We start from the raw sequence: 25,096 nt of genomic DNA, 5'->3' as shown, positions 1-25,096 counted from the left end.
TAATAGCTCACCTTAAGTGATCACGCTCGTTACAGTGTGTATGGTAACACCCATTGTTTCATGTTCTCTATGTATATAAATCTCCCCACTGTATTTTCCATTGAATGCATCCGATAAAGTGAGCTGTAGCTCACGAAAGCTTATGCTCAAATAAATTTGTTAGTCTCTAAGGTGCCACAAGTACTCCTTTTCTTTTTGGTATACTGGGTGCAAGCAAACAATATGTGTTTTAATATGGCTAAATGTAAATGCCATATTTAGACAATTAGAAAGAAAGAATATATGCCTTACTAACAGGATTGGGTACTCTAACTTGGGAAGCAGTGACTCTGAAAAAAAAATGTGGGGGTTGTGGTGGATAATCAGCTGAACATGAGCTCCCAGTATGACACTGTGGCCAAAGGCAATAATGTGATCCAGGAATGCATAAACAGAAGAATCTCGAGGAGGAATAGAAAGGAATACTTCTATATTTGGCAATGGTGCAACCACTGCTGGAATATTATGTCCAGTTCTGGTGTCAACAGTTCAAGAAGGTTGTTAATAAATCAGAGAAGGTTCAGAGAAGTCCCATGAGAATGATTAAAGGATTTGAAAACATGCCTTATAGTGATAGTGCTCTTTAAGTCTATCTAGTTAGCTTAACAAAGAGAAGGTTAAAGGGTGACTTGATTACATTCTGTAAGTATCGGCATGGAGAACAAATATTTAATAAAGGGCTCTTCAATCTAGCAGAGAAAGGTATAACTTGATCCAATGGCTGGAAATTGAAGCTAGAGGTACGGGCATTAACAATCCTACGGGGCTCCCCTCGTTGGGAGCCCGTGGTGTTGCCTCTCCCAACCGCTGTAGTATCTAAACAACAATATCGCCTCCCTGGAGGGGAGGAGAAAATTACCCAAACAATCAGTGTGCAGTTAAAGGCCAAAATTATTCGGCCCACCTTAAGCCCGTACAATAGCCCCCTTTGGCCAGTGCGGAAACCAAATGGAACTTGGCGTATGACGGTAGACTATCGCAAGTTGAACAGGGTCACCCCTCCGCTGATGGCGGTCGTGCTGGATATGGTGACCCTGATCGAGCACATCGCGGCAGCTGCCTTGCCCTGGCACGCTGTAATTAACCTCGCAAATGCTTTTTTTTCTATCGCCATTGCCCCTGAGAGTCAGAAGCAGTTTGCCTTTTCGTGGCAGGCCCACCAATATACTTTCTGTGTTCTGCTGCAGGGCTGGAAGCACTCCCCAACTATTTGCCACCAGTTGGTGAGTGCTGACCTTGCCCAAATACGGCTGCCAAACGTGACCCTTTGTTACCATTACATTAACAGTGTAATGGTATCCGGCCCCTCCCGTGAACTGGTGACGGATGCGTTACATGCAGTCGTTACTGGCTTAAAGGCACGCGAATAAACTGTAAATCTGCAAAAAATACAGGGCACCGCTCAGACGGTAGTCTATCTAGGTATTATGTGGGTGGAACCAAATCGACAAATTCCTCGAAAGGTGCAACAAACAGTGCAGGGTTATCCCCCACCCCAAATGAAAAAAAGTTGCATGCTTTCCTTTGTCTACTTGGGTTCTGGCGTGCCTTCATTCCTCATTTAGCCTTTCTCATGCGGCCCTTGCAGGCCTTGGTACAAAAAGCGGCACCCTGGCAATGGCAGCGGAGCCATCAAACTGCCTTTAACTTGTGTAAGGAGGCCCTGCTCACTCAAGCTCGGCTCCACGCTCCCCAGCCTGGGGTCCCCTTCGAGCTCGAGGTCACCACAGTGGCGAACGTAACCTCTTGGGGGCTATGGCAGCAGGTAGGGGCCCAACAAAAAAAACAATTGGGTTCTGGTCCCGTACGTTAAAGGGGGCTAAACCCAAATACACTCCCCTAAAAAAGAAAATCCTGGCAGGGGTCTGGGCGTTGCAGAATACTGAACACATAACGGGCCCCACCCCGGTCATCGTGCACACGCCCATTCCCCTGGGGCACTGGGTATGGGCAAAATCGGCCCAAACGCAGACAGGGGTTGCACAAATCACAACCCACTTTAAGTGGAAGCATTACTTGCAACAGCGCATGTTGCTGGGCCCTTTCTACCTCTCTTTCTACCCCACATGCCCTGTTACTGGGGGCCGTCATGTTCGAGCATGTATCCTCTCTCACGAAAAAGCTGCCCCCAGTGGAAAACCCCATGCCTGCCTCTCCAGTAAAGGCTCCCTCGGTGGACCAATTATCAACCGAGGAACAAAAATATGCACAGTTCACAAATGTGTCAGCCTCCTATACAGCGCAGGGAGCCCGGCAATGGCGGGCCATAGCCTTTGCCCCCTATGCAAATATCATGGCAATGGCTTGGGAAACAGCCGGCTCCAGCCATTGGGCTGAATTTTGGGCTGCCATCCAAGCAATCGAGGGCGCCCCACCACGGGTTTACCTTTATACAAACAGCTGGGTATTATACAAGGGCCTCCGGACCTGAATAACTGCGTGGAAGGCAAAGGGTTAAAAACTTGCAGGCCGGCCCGTGGGGAGTGGCGCTCTGGCAGCAACTCCTGCGCTATGCCCAACAAGCCCCTCTGGCCGTGCAACATGTAAACACCCAGACAAAAGCTAAAACCTCTGAGGCCCACTGGAATGCGGTGGCCAATGCCATGGTACGAGGGAAGGTCTTGCAGCTGGCAAAACGGTACCATGTGGAGTGCGGCCACCGAAGAGCCCAAGCAACGCAAATCATGGCCCTCCGCCAAGGCGCCTCCCTGCCCTTGGTGGCCTGTCGAACGGTTCATGTCAGTTGTCCAGTTTGCTCCCGCTTGGTGCCCATTGTCCTCCCAGGACCAATTGGCAAAATTTCTCGGGCTGCAGGTCCCTGTCAGGATTGGCAAGTGGACTATATTGGCCCCTTGCCCCAAGAGCAGCACTGGCAGTATGCCTTTAAGGCTGTGAATAAATATACTGGCCGGCTGTTTGGATAGCCCAGCACCACCGCGGCCGCAGCCACTACATGGGCTGCGCTACAGCAATTGTGCTCCTGCTACGAAACTCCCTGCACTCTACAAAGCAACCAGGAAACCCACTTTACAGCCCAGGCCGTACGGACCTGGGCCGCAGACGTAGCAGTAAATTGGCACTACCACATTCCGTATACGTCTACAGCAAGTGGCCTTATTGAGCGCCTAAATGGGCTCTTAAAGGATCAGATCCGTCGCCTTACTCCCACCCATACGCTCCGCGGGTGGTCTGGGGTGCTGGAGCAGGCAGTCTGGCTACTCAACAATCGCTCGCTGGGTGGCCAGACGCCCTTCCAGCATCTGGTCTTTCCCCCTGCCGTACATGCCCACCTACAGGTAAATCTCATACAGGTGCCGGGTGTAATTAACCCCGTGCAAGGCGTAGTTACCTTGTACGCACCACACCCTTATACCCTGCAGCCTGTACAGGAGGCGAATCCCTGGTCCGCCCAGTCGCAGCTCCAATGCGAGCCACCATGCTTATTTTTTATCACACCATTGGTTTCACACCATTGGTTACAATTTTATCCCCTGTATTGGTTAAGTTCGAACCGCTTTTTGGGCGCCCTCTCTTGCACCAGTGCTGCAATAAATCCATTGCAATGGAAGCAAGGAAAGGCCCTTTGTAATCTGTTCCCTTTACCTCCTGTAAGTCTAAAAAGCAGTGCCCCAAGCGAGACCAAGTGGCACGTATTGGCTAACGTGTGGTGAATGGTACCGCAGCAAAAATCGCAAGCCGCCGTAGTCCTCACCACTGGGAAAAAATGGGCATACATACTCCCGAAAGGAAAAAACTATCCCTGCATGGTCTCGCTCTCCCATTTGTCATGGCGCTCCTTATAAGAATCACCGCTGCAAAAGCTACCACCTCCTCCATAAATACCTGGTTGGTGTTAGCCCAAAGTGCTGTTAATGCAATGTCGTTTTGCTTACCGCGTACGTATGCCGTGGGTGCCGTAATGAAAACCTGTTTCATCGGCGTCTGCACAAACGTTCTAACCCTCGTTCAGCACTATTCCTTACTAAAAACAATTAATAAAACTATTACGTACACAAATTTGTATGCTTTGGGTCCTGCCCAATACAATTTAAATGCGTCTACGTATTCATTCCGTCTTGCCAATGTAACTGTTGCCTTTTCTTGTATGTTTTTTGTAAATGCCAGGCACGTTGGGGCAAATCATACCAATGTAAAGTTAATCTGTAATGAAAGCACTAATGTTTCATTTGCATACGGGCATATAAAATTGCCCACCGGATGGTTTCTCTTATGTGGCAGGACCGCTTATTCTTTCATTCCAGCTAATAGTTCAGGGGGCCCCTGCGCCCTTGGCCATGTGGCCCCCTCATCTTTCCACATCCTGCACAAGTCTCTCTGCCCGCCACCGGAGAGACACCATCCCTCTTAACTCCAACTGTAAAGCCAAAGTAACCTTATTTTCCAAGGCCACAGCTGCAGCCCTTGCTTTTTCATTAATTGGCATTCCTGGGTTGGTGGTGCATAATTATCATGCGGTGAAACACCTTGCGTGTGCTGTCGCAAAAGCTATCAACCTAACTTCTACAGTCCTCACACTCCTTTCACACAAGTTGGGCAAGGTACACCAGAAAATGCTGCAAAATAGGCTAGCTATTAATTATTTGGGCTACTTAGACATAGCCACCCATGCTAGAAGTTTGCTGGTATGTGTTGCTTCAATGTAACAGACACTGGGCCCTCCGTTAAAGCCAATTTACAACAACTCCATCAGTTGGCGGCAAAAATCCGCCAACAACAAGGAAACACCTGGCTTTGGTCCTGGCTCTCCACCTTACGGGGTAGGGCCACCCATCTTGTTCAAGGCCTGCTTATTGGCCTTATTTGCCTTTTTGGCTTGTATTTTTGCTGCCTTTGCAGCCGTGGCCTAGTCTCCCAGTGCTGTGCGCAGTTCCCCCTCCCGTACTGTATCCTCATGGTCCTTAACATCGCTCAAGAAAGCAAGGAAAGAAGTGTAGGGAACTGCGAAAAACTTTGTTACGGCCTAGCTAGAAAATTTCCGCTTTCTCAAGCCAAAACGTTACTGTAGAACATAAATAGTTAGTAAAAAACACAGCTGCTTTGCATGGCCCTTTGCCAGGTAGCAAAAAGACCCCTTTGAAAAGTACCTAATTCTATATTTATAAGCTGTTTTTGTGTAGTGCTTATTAATGCTAACTGTCTGCCCCTCCATTGGACTCTGTCCCAGGCAAAGCTCCGGTGTGCTGGGTTCCCCGCCTTCATAACTGCAACGCTTAAAGTCCCCGTTGTGGGTGGGTCACTAACCTTCAGTAAAGCCAATAACTCACAGCTGTGTGTAAGCCTTGTTTTTCTCAAAGTACTCCTGCCAGGCCTTTGGTGCTTCGAGCACCTTGGCCCAAAACCATCAGGCACGCCAGTCCTTCAACCTGCTTTTGTCAGCATGATGTCTACAGGATGGGGAACAATTTCTGGAAGACACCCTAGATTCCCTGAAGTGGGAGTACACAAGAACTTACTTTGCACTCTGAGGAGTTGGAGTATTAAGAAAGTCTTGGTGGTGTGGTACCAGGTGGTGTCACTGGAGATCAGGACTGATACGACTCCAATACCAGTAACAACATCAGGGGCTTCCCAGCTACTGGTACTGTACACTGAGATGGAGCAGCTACTGGAACAGCTACAGTGGCCCTGGAACCAACATTGAGGAGATCGAGAAAAGTAGTACCAGACATGAGGTCACCAGCATCACAATAGATCCCAACATGGATACCAATGTGTGCACCACATGTGATGGAGCCAGCAGGGTACTGTTAGTCTGCATGACTGGTGAGTACAGTACCAAGAGGCTCTTTTGCAGCTGAATAATGTGAGGGATCATAGGCCTTGAACCCAGGCCCATGGGTCCCTGGGAAGTGCCCAGGTCATGACTGCCACGCAGCAGCTCATGTGAGAAACCAGGGAAGGGTCCAGTGAAAAGTTAGCTTGCAGAAGACCCTGCCCCTAAAGCTCATGATTGGGAGAAACATTCAGCCCCCGATTGGCTGAGAGGTTCTATATAAACGAAGAAGTAACATCATGAAGTTGTCTGAGCAGTGGTTCTCAAACTATGGGGTGAGCCTCTCAAGGGAGGCATGAGATGTGTGCTTTTCTTTTTTTTTTTTTTAAAAAACGCTCTTAGCCCCGGGTGGCTGGGGCACGTGCAGAAGGGCCATGCATAGCCAGGAGGCAGGGATAAAAGGAGACAGCCCACCACCCAGGCTCAGGCTCTCCTTCCCTCCCAATCCCTCACCAGGCGGCAGCCTGAACTCACGCTCTGCTTCTCCCAGCACCCCTGATCCCTCACTTGGAGGCAGTGGGGCTCAGCTGTCAGCCTTGGGGGGGCAGCAGCTGCACAAAAATAAGGGTGGCAATGCAATGCTAAGTCTGCCGTGAAAAGTGAATTGAAGAATATCACTTTTCACATTGCCACTCTTAATTCTTTGCTGCTGCTGACATGGTGCTGTCTTCAGAGCTCAGTGGCAGTATATGTACTTGGGGGTGGGGGGACACGCATAAATGATTACAGACACAAAGAAGGACGACACAATCAAGTAAGTTTGAGAACTACTGAACTAGAGGAATTCCTGGCTGGCTGATATCATGGATCCCTCTGCCCAGAGGCCTCTCCACAGAATGGGGTCAGAAGCACAGCGCTGGGCGCAGGGCAGGTGGCAGGGACCCATACCCCCGCTGTGCGGGATCCTGGACCCCGCTGTGTGGGGCCAGGATGCAACTAATGGCCTTGCACAATTGCCTTAAAGTGGTCCCAACAGTCAACTTCCCCACTCCAAAGAGATTAGCGACCAACTGGTAGCAGTCTGGAGCTTCCATACTGCAATCGTCACATGCTTCTCCACTGAAAGGGCAGCTCTTGTTTTGGTGACCTTGTCCGCACACAGTTCCAGGAAAGTGGCTTTCTGCATTTGAAAGTTCTGCAGCGACTGCTCATCATCCCAGATCTGCATAATGATGCGATCCCACCACTCAGTACTTGTTTCCCGAGCCCAAAAGTGATGGTCCACTGTGTGCAGCTGCTCCATGAATGCCAAAAGTAATCATATGTCACTCCTATTCATGTCACCCAGCAGGTCAGGCAACTCTGAATGCTGTTCAGTTAGAAACTTTATAATTAACTGCACTGCCATCCGTGATGTGTTCATGACAGCTAGCAGAGCATTGGAAAGCAGTTTGGGATCCATCCTTTCACACACAGATGGCTGGAAGACTATGGAATGTTGGGACAGAAAACAATGCATCATGGGACGTTGAGCCCATACCCATGATGCACTGTGATTCATTCCACCAACCCACAAGTCATAGCAGCATAAGGTGGTGAGTGGGACTGTGGGATAAGTTCCCACAGTGCACCACTCTCACTGTCGATGCTAGAGCACCAGGTGCGTGGACGTGCTCTGCCAAAAGAGGGAGCTTAGTGTGAATATGCAATAGCGATGTTACTATAGCGTTTTTTGGTTGTCGACAAAACTCTGTAGTGTAGACATGGCTAAAGGATCCCATTCTTAGGCACCTAACTTTCCCCAGACATTGTACAGGGAGCCTGGGTGCCTAACCTGGGGCTGTGAATTCCACTAGGTGACAGGATGCCTAAAGGGCAGGCACTTTAATACTCAGCCCTGCCATGCCTAAATCCCTCTGTGGATCTAGCCCTACATGACTAAGATTTTTCTAGTGTCTGACATTTCCTTCAGAGCCCTTTTTCCAAGGAACTCCAGCATGCTGAGGGGTGAAATTGATGGGTGTGATTCTTGCTTTGTGTAGATTGGATGAATTACTGTAGAAAGTTGAAGTTTGTTTTATATTTATTTTTCATGATAAACATAAATTACTGCTTTGACTGAGGACAGTATTTTAGTACAACATTAGTCACTGTGGACTTTACATCAGTCCTTAGAACAAGACTCTCTATTATGGATGTATTTCCTAATGCAGAACAGCAACTTTGATCATGTTGACATTGATGAGTCATAGCTATTTGCTTTTCTTTGATCACACTCACACTGAATACTTCTGAAAACTATTGAACAGCATGACTTATGATTACATTACTGTAATGCAGCTGCTTACTAGAATCTTTCATCTTCCCTTTATTTAGTTAATATTATTTTCTATGACAATACTTCTAAGGTAAAATTTGACTAAATGTATGCATTTTAGAGCACTTCGAAATCTCAGCTCTTGAACAAGAAGCTTTGCTGTCAGGGCAAAAATTCTAGAAAGAGCATATGAAGAATGCAATTGATATGCATAACACCTATTATCAGAAAGCTGCCAAGGGCAGGATTAAACCTCCAAATACATGGGTTGTGCTTGGGTTCTGGTTTACAGCAGAACCCTAGTTCTGTTGCCCATGCACACTTCACTCTCTTTGTCATATCACTTTCATTTGATCTATACTGTAGTTTCAAACTTTATCCTGAAGAATTTTTGAAATATTGTATCTCCAAAGAGCCAGTGGTTGCCCACCACTAGCTGAGGTTAAGTACAAGTGGACGATATTAGTTTTGGAAGTATTAGAGTTATATAGTTTAATCCCCATTGTGCACAAAAACATAAAAATAAATGTAACATTTTCATATCATTGGACTTTTAGTGGGAGCTGTAGCTTGGGAACCCAACTGAACCCAAATTTGAACCAGTAGCCCTGCCCCCAAACCCCCTCGGCAAACAGCGATTTTCAAGACCATCCATTAAGCATGTGGATTGTAAAGCATTGGAAAAAAACAGCTGTTAAACAGTAAGCAAGTCCCAACCTTAACTACCATTCAGCTATAATGAATTCATGAATGGGCATTGCCCCTGTTCCCTGCCATGGATAAATATATCTCTAGATGGTTTAAAGCTACTATAGTACCTTTTCACTAACTCTAGGAAACCTCTTCCTTTTGACTCCACATTTCCTTCATTTCTAATGGGGCTGATTTGCTGTTGCAGTTGCATTTTATCTTCTTTCTGGGTGGTTTCTGTACTTTGTTCGATGTTATATTCCACAGGTTCCCCTACAACAAATAAGAGCAAGAAGAGACAGTTTGATTAGAGGAGCAGAGAAGTTACTTTGGCTCAGATACTTAGCTGGTGTAAATCAGTGCATGCTGATTTACACCAGCTGAGATTCTAGACCATTCATGCTATGGTCATACCAAAATTGTTTTTAAAAGAAAAGCTGAACCAATTTAATCAGTGCAGTCTTCAAATAATCAGTGTGACCAGTTCAAACACCGTAAACATGCTGATAATTTCGTACTTACATATACTCATATGGCCATAGTCCTTCCTAAGGGCTGCAGGATCCTGATATTTCCGCTGAATATCTTCCGACTGATTGGGAGATGGGGGAGGTAGTAAGGAGAGAAATCAACATTGTTAAATTTGCTAAATTGTGTTTTACGCTTAAAAAAAAAGAAAGTGAAAAAATCTATTCTCTTTTATGATTTTTTTATTGTTACTACCAGCCTGCATTTTTACAATAGATGTTTTTGGAATTTCTGTTGTGCACTATGGTTGTATCCATCATTTTACAGAATCTGTCATTTCAATCTTTAAAACATATAAATTTGAATGATTAAAATGCTCATATAAGCTAAATTTTCATTGCATAGTATGTTGATGTATTGGTGGATTAGGGGAGACAGAAAGAATACTAGTGCAGTGTGGAAGAGCAAAAAGGGAACATTGGTGAACAGCAAGTGCAGGAAGGAATGGAGGTATTTGTATGGTAGGGTAATTGAGAGAGTTGAGAGAAAAGATGTTAAGCAAATATAAATTATATGTATTTTTCCCTCAGGTTTTTCACTGGACCAATATAGGCAGGATTGATCTTCACAGGAGATTCCAAGTCCTAGTTCTTGAGCTTCCAGCACAAGACAGAATGAGAACTCACCCTGACTTTTTAAGTTGTGGTCCTCTGAAGCTGATAACTGAACATAAACCCCCACCCACTCTATCCATTAGTGCTTCAATCCCCCACTAGAGACTTCCAGTCAGTTCCTGAATGGATGGGAAGCAAGAAATCATGGAAGACTTTGTTCACACTCTTAAACTAGATGTGCAATACCAATGTAAAATGTGACTAACACTAATCCCCCTTACACCAATTTCAAACTAGAGTATGCTATACCAGTGCAGGCACTGCTTCCACCATGACAGCACACCTCCGCTGGGACTTTGCTCCAGTACCAATATTGCAATGTCTACCTGCAATCACAAGGTGTGATGGTATCTTGTGTAAACATACCCAAGATAGCTTTAATCTAGCTAGTTTGGGCACTAATAGGAGTGAAACCACAGTAGCATGGCCTACAATGAAGGTGATACAAGATCACCTGGAACCATGGTAATTACTTGGGCAGAGGCTGTGCTGAAGCCCATGTTGCTGCAGCTTCATTGCTACTGGTACCTCAGATAGCTACATTAATCTCAGCCTCTGACTGAAATATAGACATACCCTCAGCATAACCACAAATGTGAAAGAGGGGGTGGGAGATGAGACAGTCAATTATAATCAGAGTTATAAAATACAAAATCAAAGATTTTAAGTCCAGAAACAACCATTACTATCATCTAGTCTGACCTCCGGATTCTTGCATCCAGCCCATAACTCCTGGTTGAGCTAGAGTATATGTTTTAGAAATAGATCCAATCTTGATTTAAAGAATTAATGTGATGAAGAATCCACTACATCCCTTGGTAAGATGTTCCAATGGTTAATTACCTTCACTATTAAAAAATGTGATGGTTCTTTCCACTGGATCTTATTATGCCTTTGTCTGGTAGATAAAAGACATCTCTAGAATCAAACATCATCTTCTCATGCAGAGACTTCTAGACCATGGTTAAGTCACATCTTAATCTTCTCTTTGATAAACTACATAGATTGAACTCTATAGGTTTGAATAAGGGGTTATTGTCACAGCTAAATACAAGGTTGAACAGATAATTTAGCATAGGCAGTTAGCACATATTTTAAGGAACTATTCAAGATGAAGTAGCCCGTTAACATCCCCTGTTGTCACAGAATTGAAAGTCATAGGACAAAAGTTTTTGTCCTAAGGCAGACAAGCTGGTTTGTCAGTGATTTGTCATGCAGCTTAGCAACAGCAAAATGATCACTCGCTGAGGCTGAGAGGGGTACCACAGTTTCTCACGATTCTGGGAACCACAGAAGATTGTCACATTGGCAGATGGTTTGGGGGAAATTTGATAATGGGAGGGTGTTGGGGTCACTCTTCTAAAAGTAACTTGGCAGTGGAAGCCAGAGTGTGACCTGCATGCTTGTAGGCTGGCTGCTGGTGTCAGAACTGTGAGCCACATAAGCATAATGTTTAAGGCACCCAGAATTTCAGGGCAGGTGGTGATATAACCCCTTATTCATCTGAGTTGAACCCAAAGCATAACTAGTATTTTAGTAATGGTCTCAGTAATGCCACATTCAGAGATAATTTTATATCACTCTGTCTCTGAATATTACCCTATTTATACATCCAAGGATCACATTAACCCCTTTAGCTACAATATCACTCTGGGAACTCTACAGTGATCCCAATTCCAATACTCCTAACACAAATACTAGGAGTCAGTCTGGAGGAGGGAAATAAACCCTCTTCCAGGGAAAAAGGGTCTCTTCTCTGCTGAGCCAATACCCAGTAAAAGCTCTCTTTGTGCAAAGGGCCTCAGCTCTTTGGGCTGCTAAGAACATCCGAACGGCCATACTGGGTCAGACCAAAGGTCCATCAAGCCCAGTATGCTGTCCTCTCACAGTGGCCAATGGCAGGTGCCCCAAAGGGAATGAACAGACAGGTTATCATCAAGTGATCCATGCCCTGTCTCCCATTCCCAGCTCCTGGCAAACAGAGGCTAGGGACACCATTCCTGCCCATCCTGGCTAATAGCTATCTTCCATTAATCTATCTAGCTCCCTTTTGAACCCCATAATAGTATTGGCCTTCACAACACCCTCTGGCAAGGAGTTCCAGAGGTTGCTAGAAATAAGGCATATATTTTAACAGCGAAAGTAATTAACTCATGGAACAATTTATCAAGTGGCATGGTGGAGTCTCCTTCACTGGCAATTTTTAAATCAGGATACACTCTAGGAATTGTTTTTGGGAAGTTCTATGGTCTGTGTTATACAGGAGGTCAGACCACATGATCACAATTGTGGCTTCTGGCCTTAAAATATATGAATCTATGCTTACTTTAAAAAAAAAAAGACACAGCTGATGTTACAGAAAACAAATCTATCAAATCAAATTTATAGCCATATAAATAAGAAGAAAACTAAAAAGGAAGAAGTGGGGCCGCTTAACACTGAGGATGGAGTGGAGGTTAAAGATAATCTAGGCATGGCCCAATATCTAAACAAATACTTTGCCTCAGTCTTTAATAAGGCTAAAGAGGATCTTGGGGATAATGGTAGCATGACAAATGGGAAGGAGGATATAGAGGTAGATATTACTACAAAAAAAAGTTTTTTTCCACCAAATGCATCCGATGAAGTGAGCTGTAGCTCACGAAAGCGTATGCTCTAATAAATTTGTTAGTCTCTAAGGTGCCACAAGTACTCCTTTTCTTTTTGCGAATACAGACTAACACAGCTGCTACTCTGAAACCTGTCATTTTAGAAGTACAGAATCCTGTACCATTTCATCCCCTATCAAAGTTCAAATTGGGAGGAACTGTCCCAGGAAACAAAAGCAGAAATAAGAAGCCATGTTCCAGACATCTAACACCTGCAAAGGACCACTGCAAAGGACCACTACCTACAAAGGGGCTGGAAGTAGACAGTACAAAGTATCCTGAACTAAAATTGATGCTTATCAATGCAAGATCTGCTGCTAATCGAACAACAACATATGAGTTCATCAGTGATGAAGCATCCAGTATAGTCTGTACACTGAGACCTGCCTAGATGACACTGCAGATCCCATGCTAGGCCATCTCGCCCTTCCAAGATACTCAGAACATCACAGACATATAAGACAAGAAGACAGGCAGCACAGCATTCAAATTTTCTTCAGACATCAAATGCAGGTAAGGCAATTTCATTCAGATTCATTCATCTGACAGCAGAAACCACAGCCAAAGCTAACAGACTTTATGCTTATTTACAGACCACTACAGATAAAAGAATTCATACAGGAGCCTGCTAATACCTTGTCAACGATAGTGGTGAAATGCCCCAGTCTTATCATCCTAGAGATTTTAAAAAGCATATCGACAAGGTTGCAGATGCACAAGCCCCAAAACTCATCTTGTCACTTGCCTCCTTAGCATTTTCACAGATCATCTCTGGTCCAAACCACACAGCTGGTCACAGCCTGACCCTGATCTACAGCCTAGATATCAAAAGAGGACATCCCAACCCAGACACTGTCTTGGACAGACTTTCAGTTCATTAAGGCAGTGGTCAGAGACCTTTCTGTGTCCAGGCAACAAGAAAGACCAATGATCCTGATTCACCAGGAAGACTCTTGGACTTCAACAAATTCCAAAGCCTGCTGCAGGACAATAGCACCTCAACCGAAAGATGAGGAATCAAGGACCTGGTGAATCATTGCCATTATAAACTAGCATGCTAGCCTCCAAACGGACTCTTCTTCCTCATTGCTCACACAGATCTCCTTGATTTTCTGACACCCTGCGACAGATAGAGAGAGAGGGGTGGAAACTCGAGCACCAATGGCAGGCAAGAAAGGCTGATTCAGACTGGATGATAAAAAATAAATTTCTAAAAGCCTATGCTGAAGCTATATTGTAGGCCAAGAGGACCTTCCTATGACCTTCCATTGAGGGTGCCAAATTGTACACCAAGAAGCTATCTCAGTGGTAAACCATTTCATCAATCCTGAATGCCTATAACCGGCATCAGAGCTGAGCACCAAGTGCTCAGTATCCTACTTCTCTGAAAAGATCATGTGCATTCATTAAAGCCTTCTCAAACAGCATGGATCCACTTTGCCTATACCAACAACTAACAGCCCATTTCCATTCCCAGAGTTCAGTACATTCACTCATTAAGAAAATCTGAACACCCCATCATCCTCTCCAGGATGTCATCAGTTTTGGAGCTAAATAAAACTTCATCTTCAAAGGGAGAGTCCTCTAATTTTGACCTGATACAGAAGGCAGTCCAGATGATCTTAAGCAGGCATCTGGCCCAAATGTGATAATGGTAGCACATCAAAACTGCCTGACAGTTAGTGATACCCAGTGTAGCTGAAAAGATCTTCTATCCAACATGCCCAACCTCTTAGTTTCTTTATCAGAAGAGATCGAGTGAACTACCCCCCCCCCCTTAAAATAGTGGATAGTGATTTGCATAGGTGCCAACTCCATGGGTGTTCTGGGGCTAGAGCATTCATGGGGAAAAAATGGTGGGTGCTGAGCACCCACAGGCAGCCCCCTATCAGAACTTCCCTCTCCCCCAAGTGCCTCCTGCTGACCAATGGACCCCATGGATCAGCGCCTCTCTCCCCCAGCACCCTCCACCCACTGTGAACAGCTGTTTCACAGCGTTCAGGAGGCTGGGAGGGAGAAGAGCAAGAATGGAACTGGGTGGGAAGAGGCAGGGCAAGGATGGGGCCTAGGGGGAAGGGGTAGAGTGGGGGCATTGCCTGGGCGGAGCTAGGGGTTGAGCACCCCCCAACACTTTGAAAAGTCAGCTTCTGTGGTGTCTTCACCTAACAAAGAATTAGGAGTTTTGTGAGAAGGAAACATGGACTACCCCTCTGTTAGCATATAAGCCTGTTTGTCAGCCTGAGATAGAATTTTGGGTTTGACCTTTTGATACTCTTAAATCTTATACTAATATGTGTGAAGAACAATGAACAAAGACACTGTGTGTTGCATTTCCCACAAACAGATGGGGCTTTTAATACATGACAAAAGATAAAGGATAGAGCTAAAGAATTACAGGGCATGGTGGGAGTGTAATATATGAGCACACTTTAAGAGTGCTTCAACCCCTATCTCAAGCAACCAGTCGGGAGGGGCAAAGGGTATTGGGGGGAAGGTATAAAACATTAAAAGGCCAAAGAAATGCCTGTCCCTGACCGTAACACAACCTCACTCCTCACCCCTCCCATGGGATACAAAAGAGGTAGGATGAAGACCCTAGACTCATGACCCTCCAAAATGGAACATGACCATAAATTGTAAGGGATGGGACTGTGGGCATGCATTTCAGGTATATTTGGGCCTGCTAAGAAAGAGGAGGTGGGAATAGGGAATGAGGGAAGGAGGAATGGGGACACAGACAAGGCTCTGCGGCATCAGAGCTGCAAAGGGGGATATGGGGTAAATGCTCTGCAGCGTCAGAGTTGGTAAAGGAACACTTGGAAACAGACTCTGCTGACATGTAGAGCTATGGATATGCTTGCTTGGAACTAACTCCAATAAACATTGCATTGCCTGCACTTCAGACTTCTGGTCTTCTGCTTTCTGTCTGTGTGACAAGAACCAGGGGAGAGGGTGAAAAGAAAGTCTTCTAACACCCTCTTGGGTATTAGTTATCTTTTCTAGATGTAGGTGATGAAGCTGCAGCCCAGCTGGGGATGAAGCTGGGCTGATGAAGGTGTAGCCGAGGTAGGCCTGGCAGGCTGTAACAACCCTTCTAGTAAAGGCAAGGTAACACTACTGCTTGAAGAAGAACCCAGTGTGTCAAAGACTGGGTGTGAAATATCTTCACTCAGGATTGATGGTATCTCTAAAGTCTTTGCCATTCATTCCACAAGATCATGTAAAACAATCGTATCCCCTAAAGGAAATAGAATTAGGGTGGTTTTCCCTTTTGAGTCTGGATCCATCTCAGGAACTGTTTCTATTAGCATAGGTTTCTTCTCCTCTGACAATGTATCATGGATGACAGAAAGCAATTTATCTTTTATTGTATGATCCATTATCCAGCCCAAACTCCTCAGATCTGAAGTCCTATAGTTCTCCATAAAGAAATTCTTCTCTGATACCCTTAATTTGGAGATTCACCTGGTCCACAGTAGAATTTCCAGTCTTGCCAGAAATCTATACCCAGATCCAGATAATATGACCTTTAGTGATATGAAACATCTTCATACCATCCTCTAAAAGAAGGTCTTACTATGCAATGCAGTTCCTTATAGGAGTTGGACTGCAGATCGATCTTGGATCTGCAATTGATGGTGCTGGCAATAAGAGTGTTCCAGGAGATGTGATTTTTGATAGCCCAGAGCCCAACAACATGTTTAAAACACTGACAGCAGCTGTAATACCAAATGTTATGCTTATTTCTGAAAGCAGCTAAAGGAGGCCTTTCTGAAACCTTAGCACAAACAACAGACCAGGAGGAGAGGATGAAGTGAGTGACCTCGAGAAGTAAACATGACCTTCTGCCTTCCTGACTTGAATTGTTTTTTCTGAAGCAGGCAGTTTTTGCAAGATGAAAAATCTGGCAATAGTTAACTATTGCTATATAGATGGTTAACTGGTGGAAAATTCCCTACCTGACAGGCTGGAAATCTCTACACTTAACTTAGCTTCTGCTCAGTTTTTTTGATGAACAAGCTATGTAATACTAACAAGTTACCTATAAAAAGAGAAAGAAATATGAACTCGATGGGCACTTGAACACTTGCACACCTCTCAAGTTCCCCTGCAGACGGAAGGCCAGCCACTGAACTTTTGTAGTTATCCACTTGAGAGCTCCTCAAGACCATGGGTAAATCTGAATGTTGGATATTTGGGGCATTTTACTGATCTGTGGCAGATGTATACAAGTGCTTGAGACTAAATAAAGTATAGCTTTAAGTGAGAGCACTCTTGTATTGTACTGTTTGTGCTAGCCATCTATCAGTCGGACGTCCATGTTTCCATTGATTTATTTCCTGACACCATATTGCAGAGTAAAAGTTACCAAGATCTTTGGGTTGAAAGAATCCCAGGTAACAGAGATATAATCAAAAATGGGAATAGAGCCTTAGTAAGGGAGCTCAATGGAGTCTTCAGTGGAAGAAGGATCATTGTGTTGCCATGATGACAACTTACCCACCCCTCAGGCCATCTGTGACCAAGTAAAACCGGATGGTAGCACACTAAATCACTAAAACAGAATGTTCCACTGCTGATAAAGCACTCCCACCTCAGGAATGCACTCACCAACAGTCATACCAAAAGATAAATTGATGCTGAAGAATTTTTGGGAGGGACCAGAGAAACCCAAGAAACACTGGGCAGAGATTAGATAAACCTTGAAAGAAAATCTCTTGTGCTGACCATCTGGCAAAGTCGTATAGTTTAGCTGTAATGTGTAAAGAAATAAACAAACATAGGGGAATTTGTATGAGTAGTTAAAATATATTATTTTAAAGGTTTTTTAGAAAGGTGATAAATTGATGTATAGACAAAGTAGTAGTGGTTTTACCTGTATAATGTGTGTGAAATGTAAAGCTCTTTGGAACCAACTCTGATCTTCAGTTTAAGTTTGAGCTGCCAGAACTCTTACCCCTCACACAATCGTGATGAGCAGAGGCACCAGAGCCCTGGACGAGCAGACCCTGATTGGCCATTGCGTGAAATTCATCTGTATACTGGGAGTGGTAAGCATTGCAAGGATGGTGTGTATATTCTGTTGTGTATAATTAATAAATAGTAGCTTAGGTAACATTGTGTGAAGCTCTGTCATTTGGAAAAGGCCCCACAAACCCATAGAGGGCCAGTGGACCCTGGGCCCAGGGAGGGTAGGGGGTAGAAGCCTAAATTCTGTGGGTGACAGGTGAGATTCTACAGTCAGACACATTTTTTTTTATGCCAGATGGAGAGATGTCTCTGCACTGACTCCAAACTGTTGGTACCAAAAAGTCACCATCTTTCTGTAATGAATTTCGGCCATGGCTGTAATAATATTGTTGGATGGGTCAGAACTAACACACAGTCCCTATGGTTGAGGAGCCTTCTTCCCCATTGTACTTCCCTTTGAGTCAAACCTTTGGATCCATAGGAAATAACATCCATTGGATTCAAGGCTCTTGGCACCAACTCTCTTCTCTCCTATCAGTCCTTGGGAGTTGATGCACCCGGAACTGAAGAACCTGTATCTTATGGTTTGGCTGTAGATACGGAGGCCAATAACACTGATGATTCCTAGTGTTTAGGCTATGGATCCATAGCAGGCTTTGGATCCACTGGTTTTGGATCCTTCCTCTGGGTGAGTACCTTTTTAGATCCCAATTCCCCAGCTGCCACAGCCTGTACTGGCTTTTATTGTCTCTTATCCCTAAGGGCAGTGATCCTTTACAATTCTGGATCAGGTTGGCTTGACTGCCAACCTTTGCTGCAGTAATAGAGCTTGCAGTCTGTTCTGCCTCTCCTTCCTGGCATGAGGCATGAGTGTCAAGCAAACAGAACATCTTGAAGGTTAATGTCCATCTCCAAGGCAAGCCAAGTTCCTCTCCAAGGGAAGCCAAGTATATTGTGTGCATTCAAAGTTGGGAAAACAGGAACAAGAAGCATACCTCTTGAAGCCTGGACTTTTCACTTTGGAACTGCCATAATGGAATCAAAAGACAATAAGACTCTCTAACTAACTGTACTATTCTAAAACTTCACAAAACCAATTATTAAAACTATAGAAAAGATTACTCAGGCACTACCATTCTATTTAACTATCTAAGGCACTGAAGAAAACAATCTTCCTGACTTGTTCCTGAATCCATTGGCTGGATGTGGTTGGAAGGAACTGAGGCGTCTTGAGGGCCACTCCCCCTTTTGTAGCTGTCATAAATATAAAGGGAAGGGTAACCACCTCTCTGTATACAGTGCTATAAAATCCCTCCTGGCCAGAGGCAAAATCCTTTCACCTGTAAAGGGTTAAGAACCTCAGGTAACCTGGCTGGCACATGACCCAAAATGGCCAATGAGGGGACAAGAGTCTTTCAAATCTGGGGGGGGGGACCAAAGGGTTTGGTCTGTGTGTGATGCTTTTGCGGGGAAAAGATCAGGAATGCAGCCTTACAACCCCTGTAAAGTTAGTAAGTAATCTAGCTAAAAAATGCGTTAGATTTTCTTTTGTTTAATGGCTTGTAAAATAAGCTGTGCTGGAAGGAATGTATATTCCTGTTTTTGTGTTTTTTTGTAACTTAAAGTTTTGCCTAGAGGGATTCTCTAAGTTTTGAATCTGGTATTTACCATCCTGATTTACAGAGGTTATTTTTTTATTTTTTCTTTAATTAAATTCTTCTTTTAAGAACCTGATTGATTTTTCATTGTTCTTAAGATCCAAGGGTTTTGATCTGTGTTCATCTGTACCAATTGGTGAGGATTATTATCAAGCCTTCCCCAGAAAAGGAGGTGTAGGGCTTTGGGGGGATATTTTGGGGGAAGATGTCTCCAAGTGGGGTCTTTCCCTATTCTTTGTTTAACACACTTGGTGGTGGCAGCATAGGGTTCAAGGATAAGGCAAAGTTTGTACCTTGGGGAAGTTTTTAACCTAAGCTGGTAAGAATAAGCTTAGGGGGTCTTTCATGCAGGTCCCCACATCTGTACCCTAGAGTTCAGAGTGAGGAAGGAACCTTGACAGTAGCCTTACCTCAGAACCTTCACAAATGCTGAGGAGACACGTGGAAGGGTGCCTGAGCACTCCAGCGAGCACTGATAACTAAAGTTCCACTGTCTGAACTGCATTTCACTGGTGCATCTGATGAGTTGAAATATGCAGAGGCCTCTTGAAGAAGAATTAATAATTCTGTCTTCAGAGCTGGCTTTAAATAGTGTGCAGTAAAAAAGGAAAGGGGCCACACATTGAACATACTGAGGATAAAACAAAACACTGAATAGCTGTTCATTCAGTGAACAACATCTATTCTGTGCAGTATATAGTCCTGTGGAAAGAACAGTATGTGACTATCCACTTGTGCTAAAGAACCAGAATCTGAAGTTCAGGGTGGTCACAGGCTCACATCCTCTGTGGATGGGGAGTACAGCAGGATGCATAACATACACACTGCTGCAGCCTTCCTTCCCAGCACAGTATTGGCACTGGACCCCTCAAACCTGTAAGAGAATCTACCTTTATCTGAGGAATGAAATAAGACTCCTTCAGAGGAACTATACAAGACTTCTTTAGAGGAACATATAGATGGCACTTCACTAAAGAATCAGATTGGTGCCTTATTTGGTTCTCCTTCTGATGAACAGAAACAGCTTTAGGAAGTATTGTGCAGAATGGCAAAGAGTTTAAGCTGCAGACAAGACTCAGGGCACTGGAAACAACTGAACCCCTGTTCAACATATTACAACCACAGACCAAAGAGAAGCTGGCTCTATCTATCTGCTCTGTCTTTATCTGGCTTTCTCTGTTCTCTTTTCCACAAGTATCCAATAGAGTGAGCAGGGTATACCCTGTACCAGTTGAAAGATCAGCTTCTATTACAGCCCTTTTTGACAAATTCCATGGTGTAAAGAGCTAGAGGCAATAAAGCATCTCACTCTGCCTCTTCATTTTGAACACTTGAACTGAAGTTGTAAATTCCAGCTTGCGGAAACATACTCAGCAGGAGGGGCTAGCCGCCTTGATTACATACCCATCCATGACCCTACTCATCAAGGGTAATTCAGTCACTAGGTACTCTCTCAGAGTAAAATACGATGGCCTCAGAAAACAGTGCAAGAACAATGGCCATAAGAGTAGCTATTTGGAGATACTCCTGGCCGAGACCCTCTGGCCTCGCATTGAAATCCCAAGGAAAAACGGAAGACCTCCTTTTTGAGGGCATGGGCCTCTTTAGTAATAGAGCTAATGAAGCACTAGCAAACATCAACGCCACTAAGGCCACTGCCTGCTCCCTGGGATTAACATAGCCCTCCTCTACCTGGAAAACTCCCTATCCAGCATTTTGCTTCAAAAGGCAGGCTGCTTCATAACACAAGAAATGCAGTCTTGGAAGCATTATCAAATGCCTCCTAAACTGCTACTGGTAAAAGAGATTCTAGAATATTGTTACACTTAAGATGAGAAATTGATGCCTTCTGGCTTAAAGACCTACTTCACAAAAAACACCACAGCTTCAGTGGCATGTTGCAGACAGGTTCTCATGTTACAAATTTGCAAAGAAGAAATTCTGAATTCAGTGCACCACCTTCACCCTCCCCATAGCATTGTATGCTGATGCCTAATTTGGGAGAATGGTGCTATGGTCCAGTCCACCTGACAGCATGCATGCTCTCTGATACCAGCATAGAGGACCTGCCTGCAAGATGCCCAGAAGGGTCTTATTAGTAGCAGGAAAGATTCCACCAGGTCCGTCTGTGTCTCTAAATGGACAAGGTTTATGAACTGGGGGTTGCAGCACCAGCTGTCCCCATGCATTTGGAAATCCAGGAGATCTCAGAGTACCTGATTGCACCTGAAGGACTCTGGGCTGCCACTGAGATCGCTGTGGGTTCATCTGTCCATTTCAGCTATTGCCTCACTAACTGACCAATCCTCAGTCTTCTCCCACCGTATAGTAAAAAGATGCCTGAAGAGCATCTTTATCCACCAGTCAGGGAATCAGTCCTAACATGGAACCTTAATCTGGCCCTTGTGAAATTGATGAATGCTGTCTTTGAACCCATGGCTACATGCTTGCTATCCTATCTCTCCATAAAAACACACCTGCCAGGAGAATCAGGGAGCTAAGGTTATCTACAAGGACAAAGTATCCATGAGGACACATCCTATATTTCTTTCTTAAGTAGTGTCAGAATTCTACAGCTATAAGCTCTCCCACCTGTCTGTGTTCTTCCCAAAGCCTCATGATGGGAGAAGGGAGCAGAGGTTGCACACGGAGGAAGTGTACACAGCCATATTTTTCTACCTGGACACAACAAAATAATTCTGGAAGCCTCCCTGGCTGTTTCTGGCATATACAAAAAGAATCAAGGGACAGGCCATGTCTACAGAGAGGACATCAAACTCTCCAGTGCATCAAGATATGTTACCAGCTAGTGGTCAGGTAGCCACCTGGCAGAAGTATGAACCCACTTCACCAAGGCACAGTCTATCTCAGTAGCTTCCCTAGCAAACCTGCCTGTTCAGGATATTTGCAAAGCAGTGATTTAGGAATCCATATACATGTTGCTGAGCATTACATGTAGGTGCAAGTGGTAAGAGCTGATGCAATATTTGGAATATCCCTGTTGCAGTCCAGAGTCACAGAGATTCCTTGTATCCATGCCAAGTGATGACTACTGCTTGGAAGTCACCAACAGTGGACTTGGATATGGATTAGCACCTGATGAAGTAAACGATTACTCACTTGTATTCACCCACAAAAGCTTATGCTCCAATACGTCTGTTAGTCTATAAGGTGCCACAGGACTCTTTGTCACTTGTACAGTAACTGATGATCTTTGAGATATGTAGTCTGTATACATATTCCACAACCCACCAGACAACTCTGCTACCTCAGAGTCCTGATGTCACAGGCTCTCACAGTGGAGAAGAAACTGAAGTGTGGTGGGGTGGCACATAAGGAGAGAAAGAGTCATGTGCTGCCCCAGTGAATATTGTTGACTAAAAAATTCTCTGTGTATGCACTAGACATGTACTCACCAAATGTAAGTAATCTCTTTTTCATCATCTATAGGATATATTCATATGCCATTGCAGAACTTTAGCACTGAGTTGTTTTCCAGTAGTTTTATTTATTTATTTACATTGGGATTTATTGTGTACAATTTTGCATTAACCTTTAAAGCTCATGACCTTGCCGGTAGCCCCACTGTCTGTTTGAAATGTAAATGTCTAAGTTGGGTCTCTTCGTGATCCTTGGAATTTTTAGTTGTGCAACCTCCTTTTAACCTGTACTCCTCACAGTCCCCACACAGTGAGTAGTCCTAAGACGAACTCATCTGAGGAGCTGTCACTGTCATTCCCTACCTGGAGTGTATTATAAAACTATTTCATACTTTTGCAACTTGATTTTTTTTATTTTGCAATAAGCACACCAAAAGCTGGGCATTTGCCTTTTCCACTGTCTTGTCCTACAATAAGTGCTTTTGTTTGCCCTTCTTTGCAGCTCACAGCTGTTTTCACTTGTGCTGCTCTTTATTTTGTATTGCATGTAATGTATATCTGGCATTAGTTCTAATGTTTTCAATCTTTGTAGCTGTTGCTTTCCTTGTTTGCTACTGTGGTATATATCACGAGTCTGATTTAATTTCAGTTTAGCTGCAACATGTACACTCTGGCATCAGTATCTGTGGAGCCTAAAACTATATGATCTTAAAGTTCTTCTGCAAATGTCTGACAAATTTGCATGATGAGGCTAACTGGCACAGCCTGGCTGCAGATTGATTTCAGGTTGTTTGATCAGATGTACTGAAAATATACCTCCAATATTACATTTCTTTTAAGCACAAAGTTGGGGAGGTTGGGTTTTTTGGGTTTTTTTGTTTTTGTTTTGCATCTGCTGGCTATCTGTGCTGACTAATTAGGAAGCAGGCCTTACCCACTGCTGTATTCAGTGTAGCCACTCAGATTTCTATAGTTTCATAATCCAGTTTTGCAGCCACTTTGCATTTTATCTATGATCCCCAGAATAAACTCTAGTTTTCACAGATCTCTCCATAAATTTGCAATATAGCATTGAGAGGAAAGTTGTTCACAGCTATTGCCCAAATGATTCAGTGCTGGTCAGCCACAACAGAGAAAGGATAAAAACTCCTTTACTTCTGACACCATGTTAGAAGCTGATGTAGAGGGCTACACCGAAAAAGCCATTTATAGTGAACTAGTTTTATTGTTCTGACAAAACCCAAGATCTATGCTACATATCCATGAGCTATATATATGGCACCTTAATTATTAACTATTTATGTGTTATGGTGCTGTGGCAACTGCATCATAATTAAGCTTCCTTTAAGAACTGCCATTTTATTCTGTTCAGAGGAGAGTCTCACTTTTTTTTGTACTCCTCTAACATAATGGTATGATTATGGTTCAAGTTTGCATAGATATAATTTCTGAAACAAGGATTCCTAAAATACTATTTTTAGATACATGTGTGGCATATTTTTAAAAGTATTTTAAGGTGTTAAAAGTCAAGTTTTTGTGTCAACCTGGAAGTGCCAAATTATAATTTGATAACAAAATACATGTTGCTGTGAGATCACAATCACTCACTTCTAGAGAGTCTTAACATAAGAGAGAGAAAGACCAATTTATCAAACACTCTGTAGCCTAGGAAAGAGTTTCCTGAGCTGGAAAAGAGGAGACCAGGAATTCAAATTCACTATAGGACAGGCATGATCCCCAACCTAGAAGACAAAAAGAAAAGGAGTACTTGTGGCACCTTAGAGACTAACAAATTTATTAGAGCATAAGTTTTTCGTGAGCTACGGCTCACTTCATCGGATGCCTGGCATCCGATGAAGTGAGCTGTAGCTCACGAAAGCTTATGCTCTAATAAATTTGTTAGTCTCTAAGGTGCCACAAGTACTCCTTTTCTTTTTGCGAATACAGACTAACACGGCTGCTACTCTGAAACCTAGAAGACAGTTTCGGAACAGCCACTGAACAATTCCTCCCATTTTTAAAAAAGACATTAACAGGCACAGAACCCAGCTCTCCAACGTGACAAATCTAAACTTCAGTTAGATTCACTACTGTGCCTTTCAGAGTGACTAAGCTAGAGAAGTCTGCCTGTGCATAGAAAATTTGAAAATGTCAAATACTTTCATTACACATTTCAATAAAAAGAGCACTTTTCAATTAAATATTTTGATTTGAAAAATTCTGACCAGACATACTTAGTTCCTTTGCTGTTAGAGTTTCTGGTGGAAAGGAATATCAAAATTATGTATATGTACTAGGGCTGTCAATTAATCACAGTTAATGCCTGTGATTAATTGAAAACACTGGGTAGGAAGGGAAGCATCAGTTGCGAATGGACATGACTGTGTCCAGTGAGGCACAGTAACCCAATACACCTCTGGAGGACAGGAAGAGAAGAGGAAGTGGCTCCCATTCCGGCTCCGGTGGAGAGGTAGTGATCCTGATCCTGCCGTGCCCTATTTCCTCCGGCCAGCACCT

At 44.0% G+C, this 25,096-nt stretch overlaps 1 protein-coding gene across 1 annotated transcript in view; it reads right to left on the bottom strand.

Moving 5' to 3' along the window:
• Positions 1 to 8,823: 8,823 nt before the first annotated feature.
• Positions 8,824 to 25,096, bottom strand: part of MAJIN (membrane anchored junction protein) — a 98,455-nt gene continuing 82,182 nt past the window's right edge. Inside the window, exons 8-9 of the mRNA XM_038389078.2 lie at positions 9,303 to 9,372; positions 8,824 to 9,053 (exon numbers count right to left, since the gene is read on the bottom strand). Coding sequence (XP_038245006.2) covers positions 8,824 to 9,053; positions 9,303 to 9,372 — 300 coding nt within the window. The remainder of the gene's footprint in view (positions 9,054 to 9,302; positions 9,373 to 25,096) is intronic.

This window comes from Dermochelys coriacea, chromosome 2 (assembly GCF_009764565.3).
Source record: "Dermochelys coriacea isolate rDerCor1 chromosome 2, rDerCor1.pri.v4, whole genome shotgun sequence".
Lineage (NCBI taxonomy): Eukaryota > Metazoa > Chordata > Testudines > Dermochelyidae > Dermochelys > Dermochelys coriacea.
This window is presented reverse-complemented; position numbering and strand designations above follow the sequence as displayed.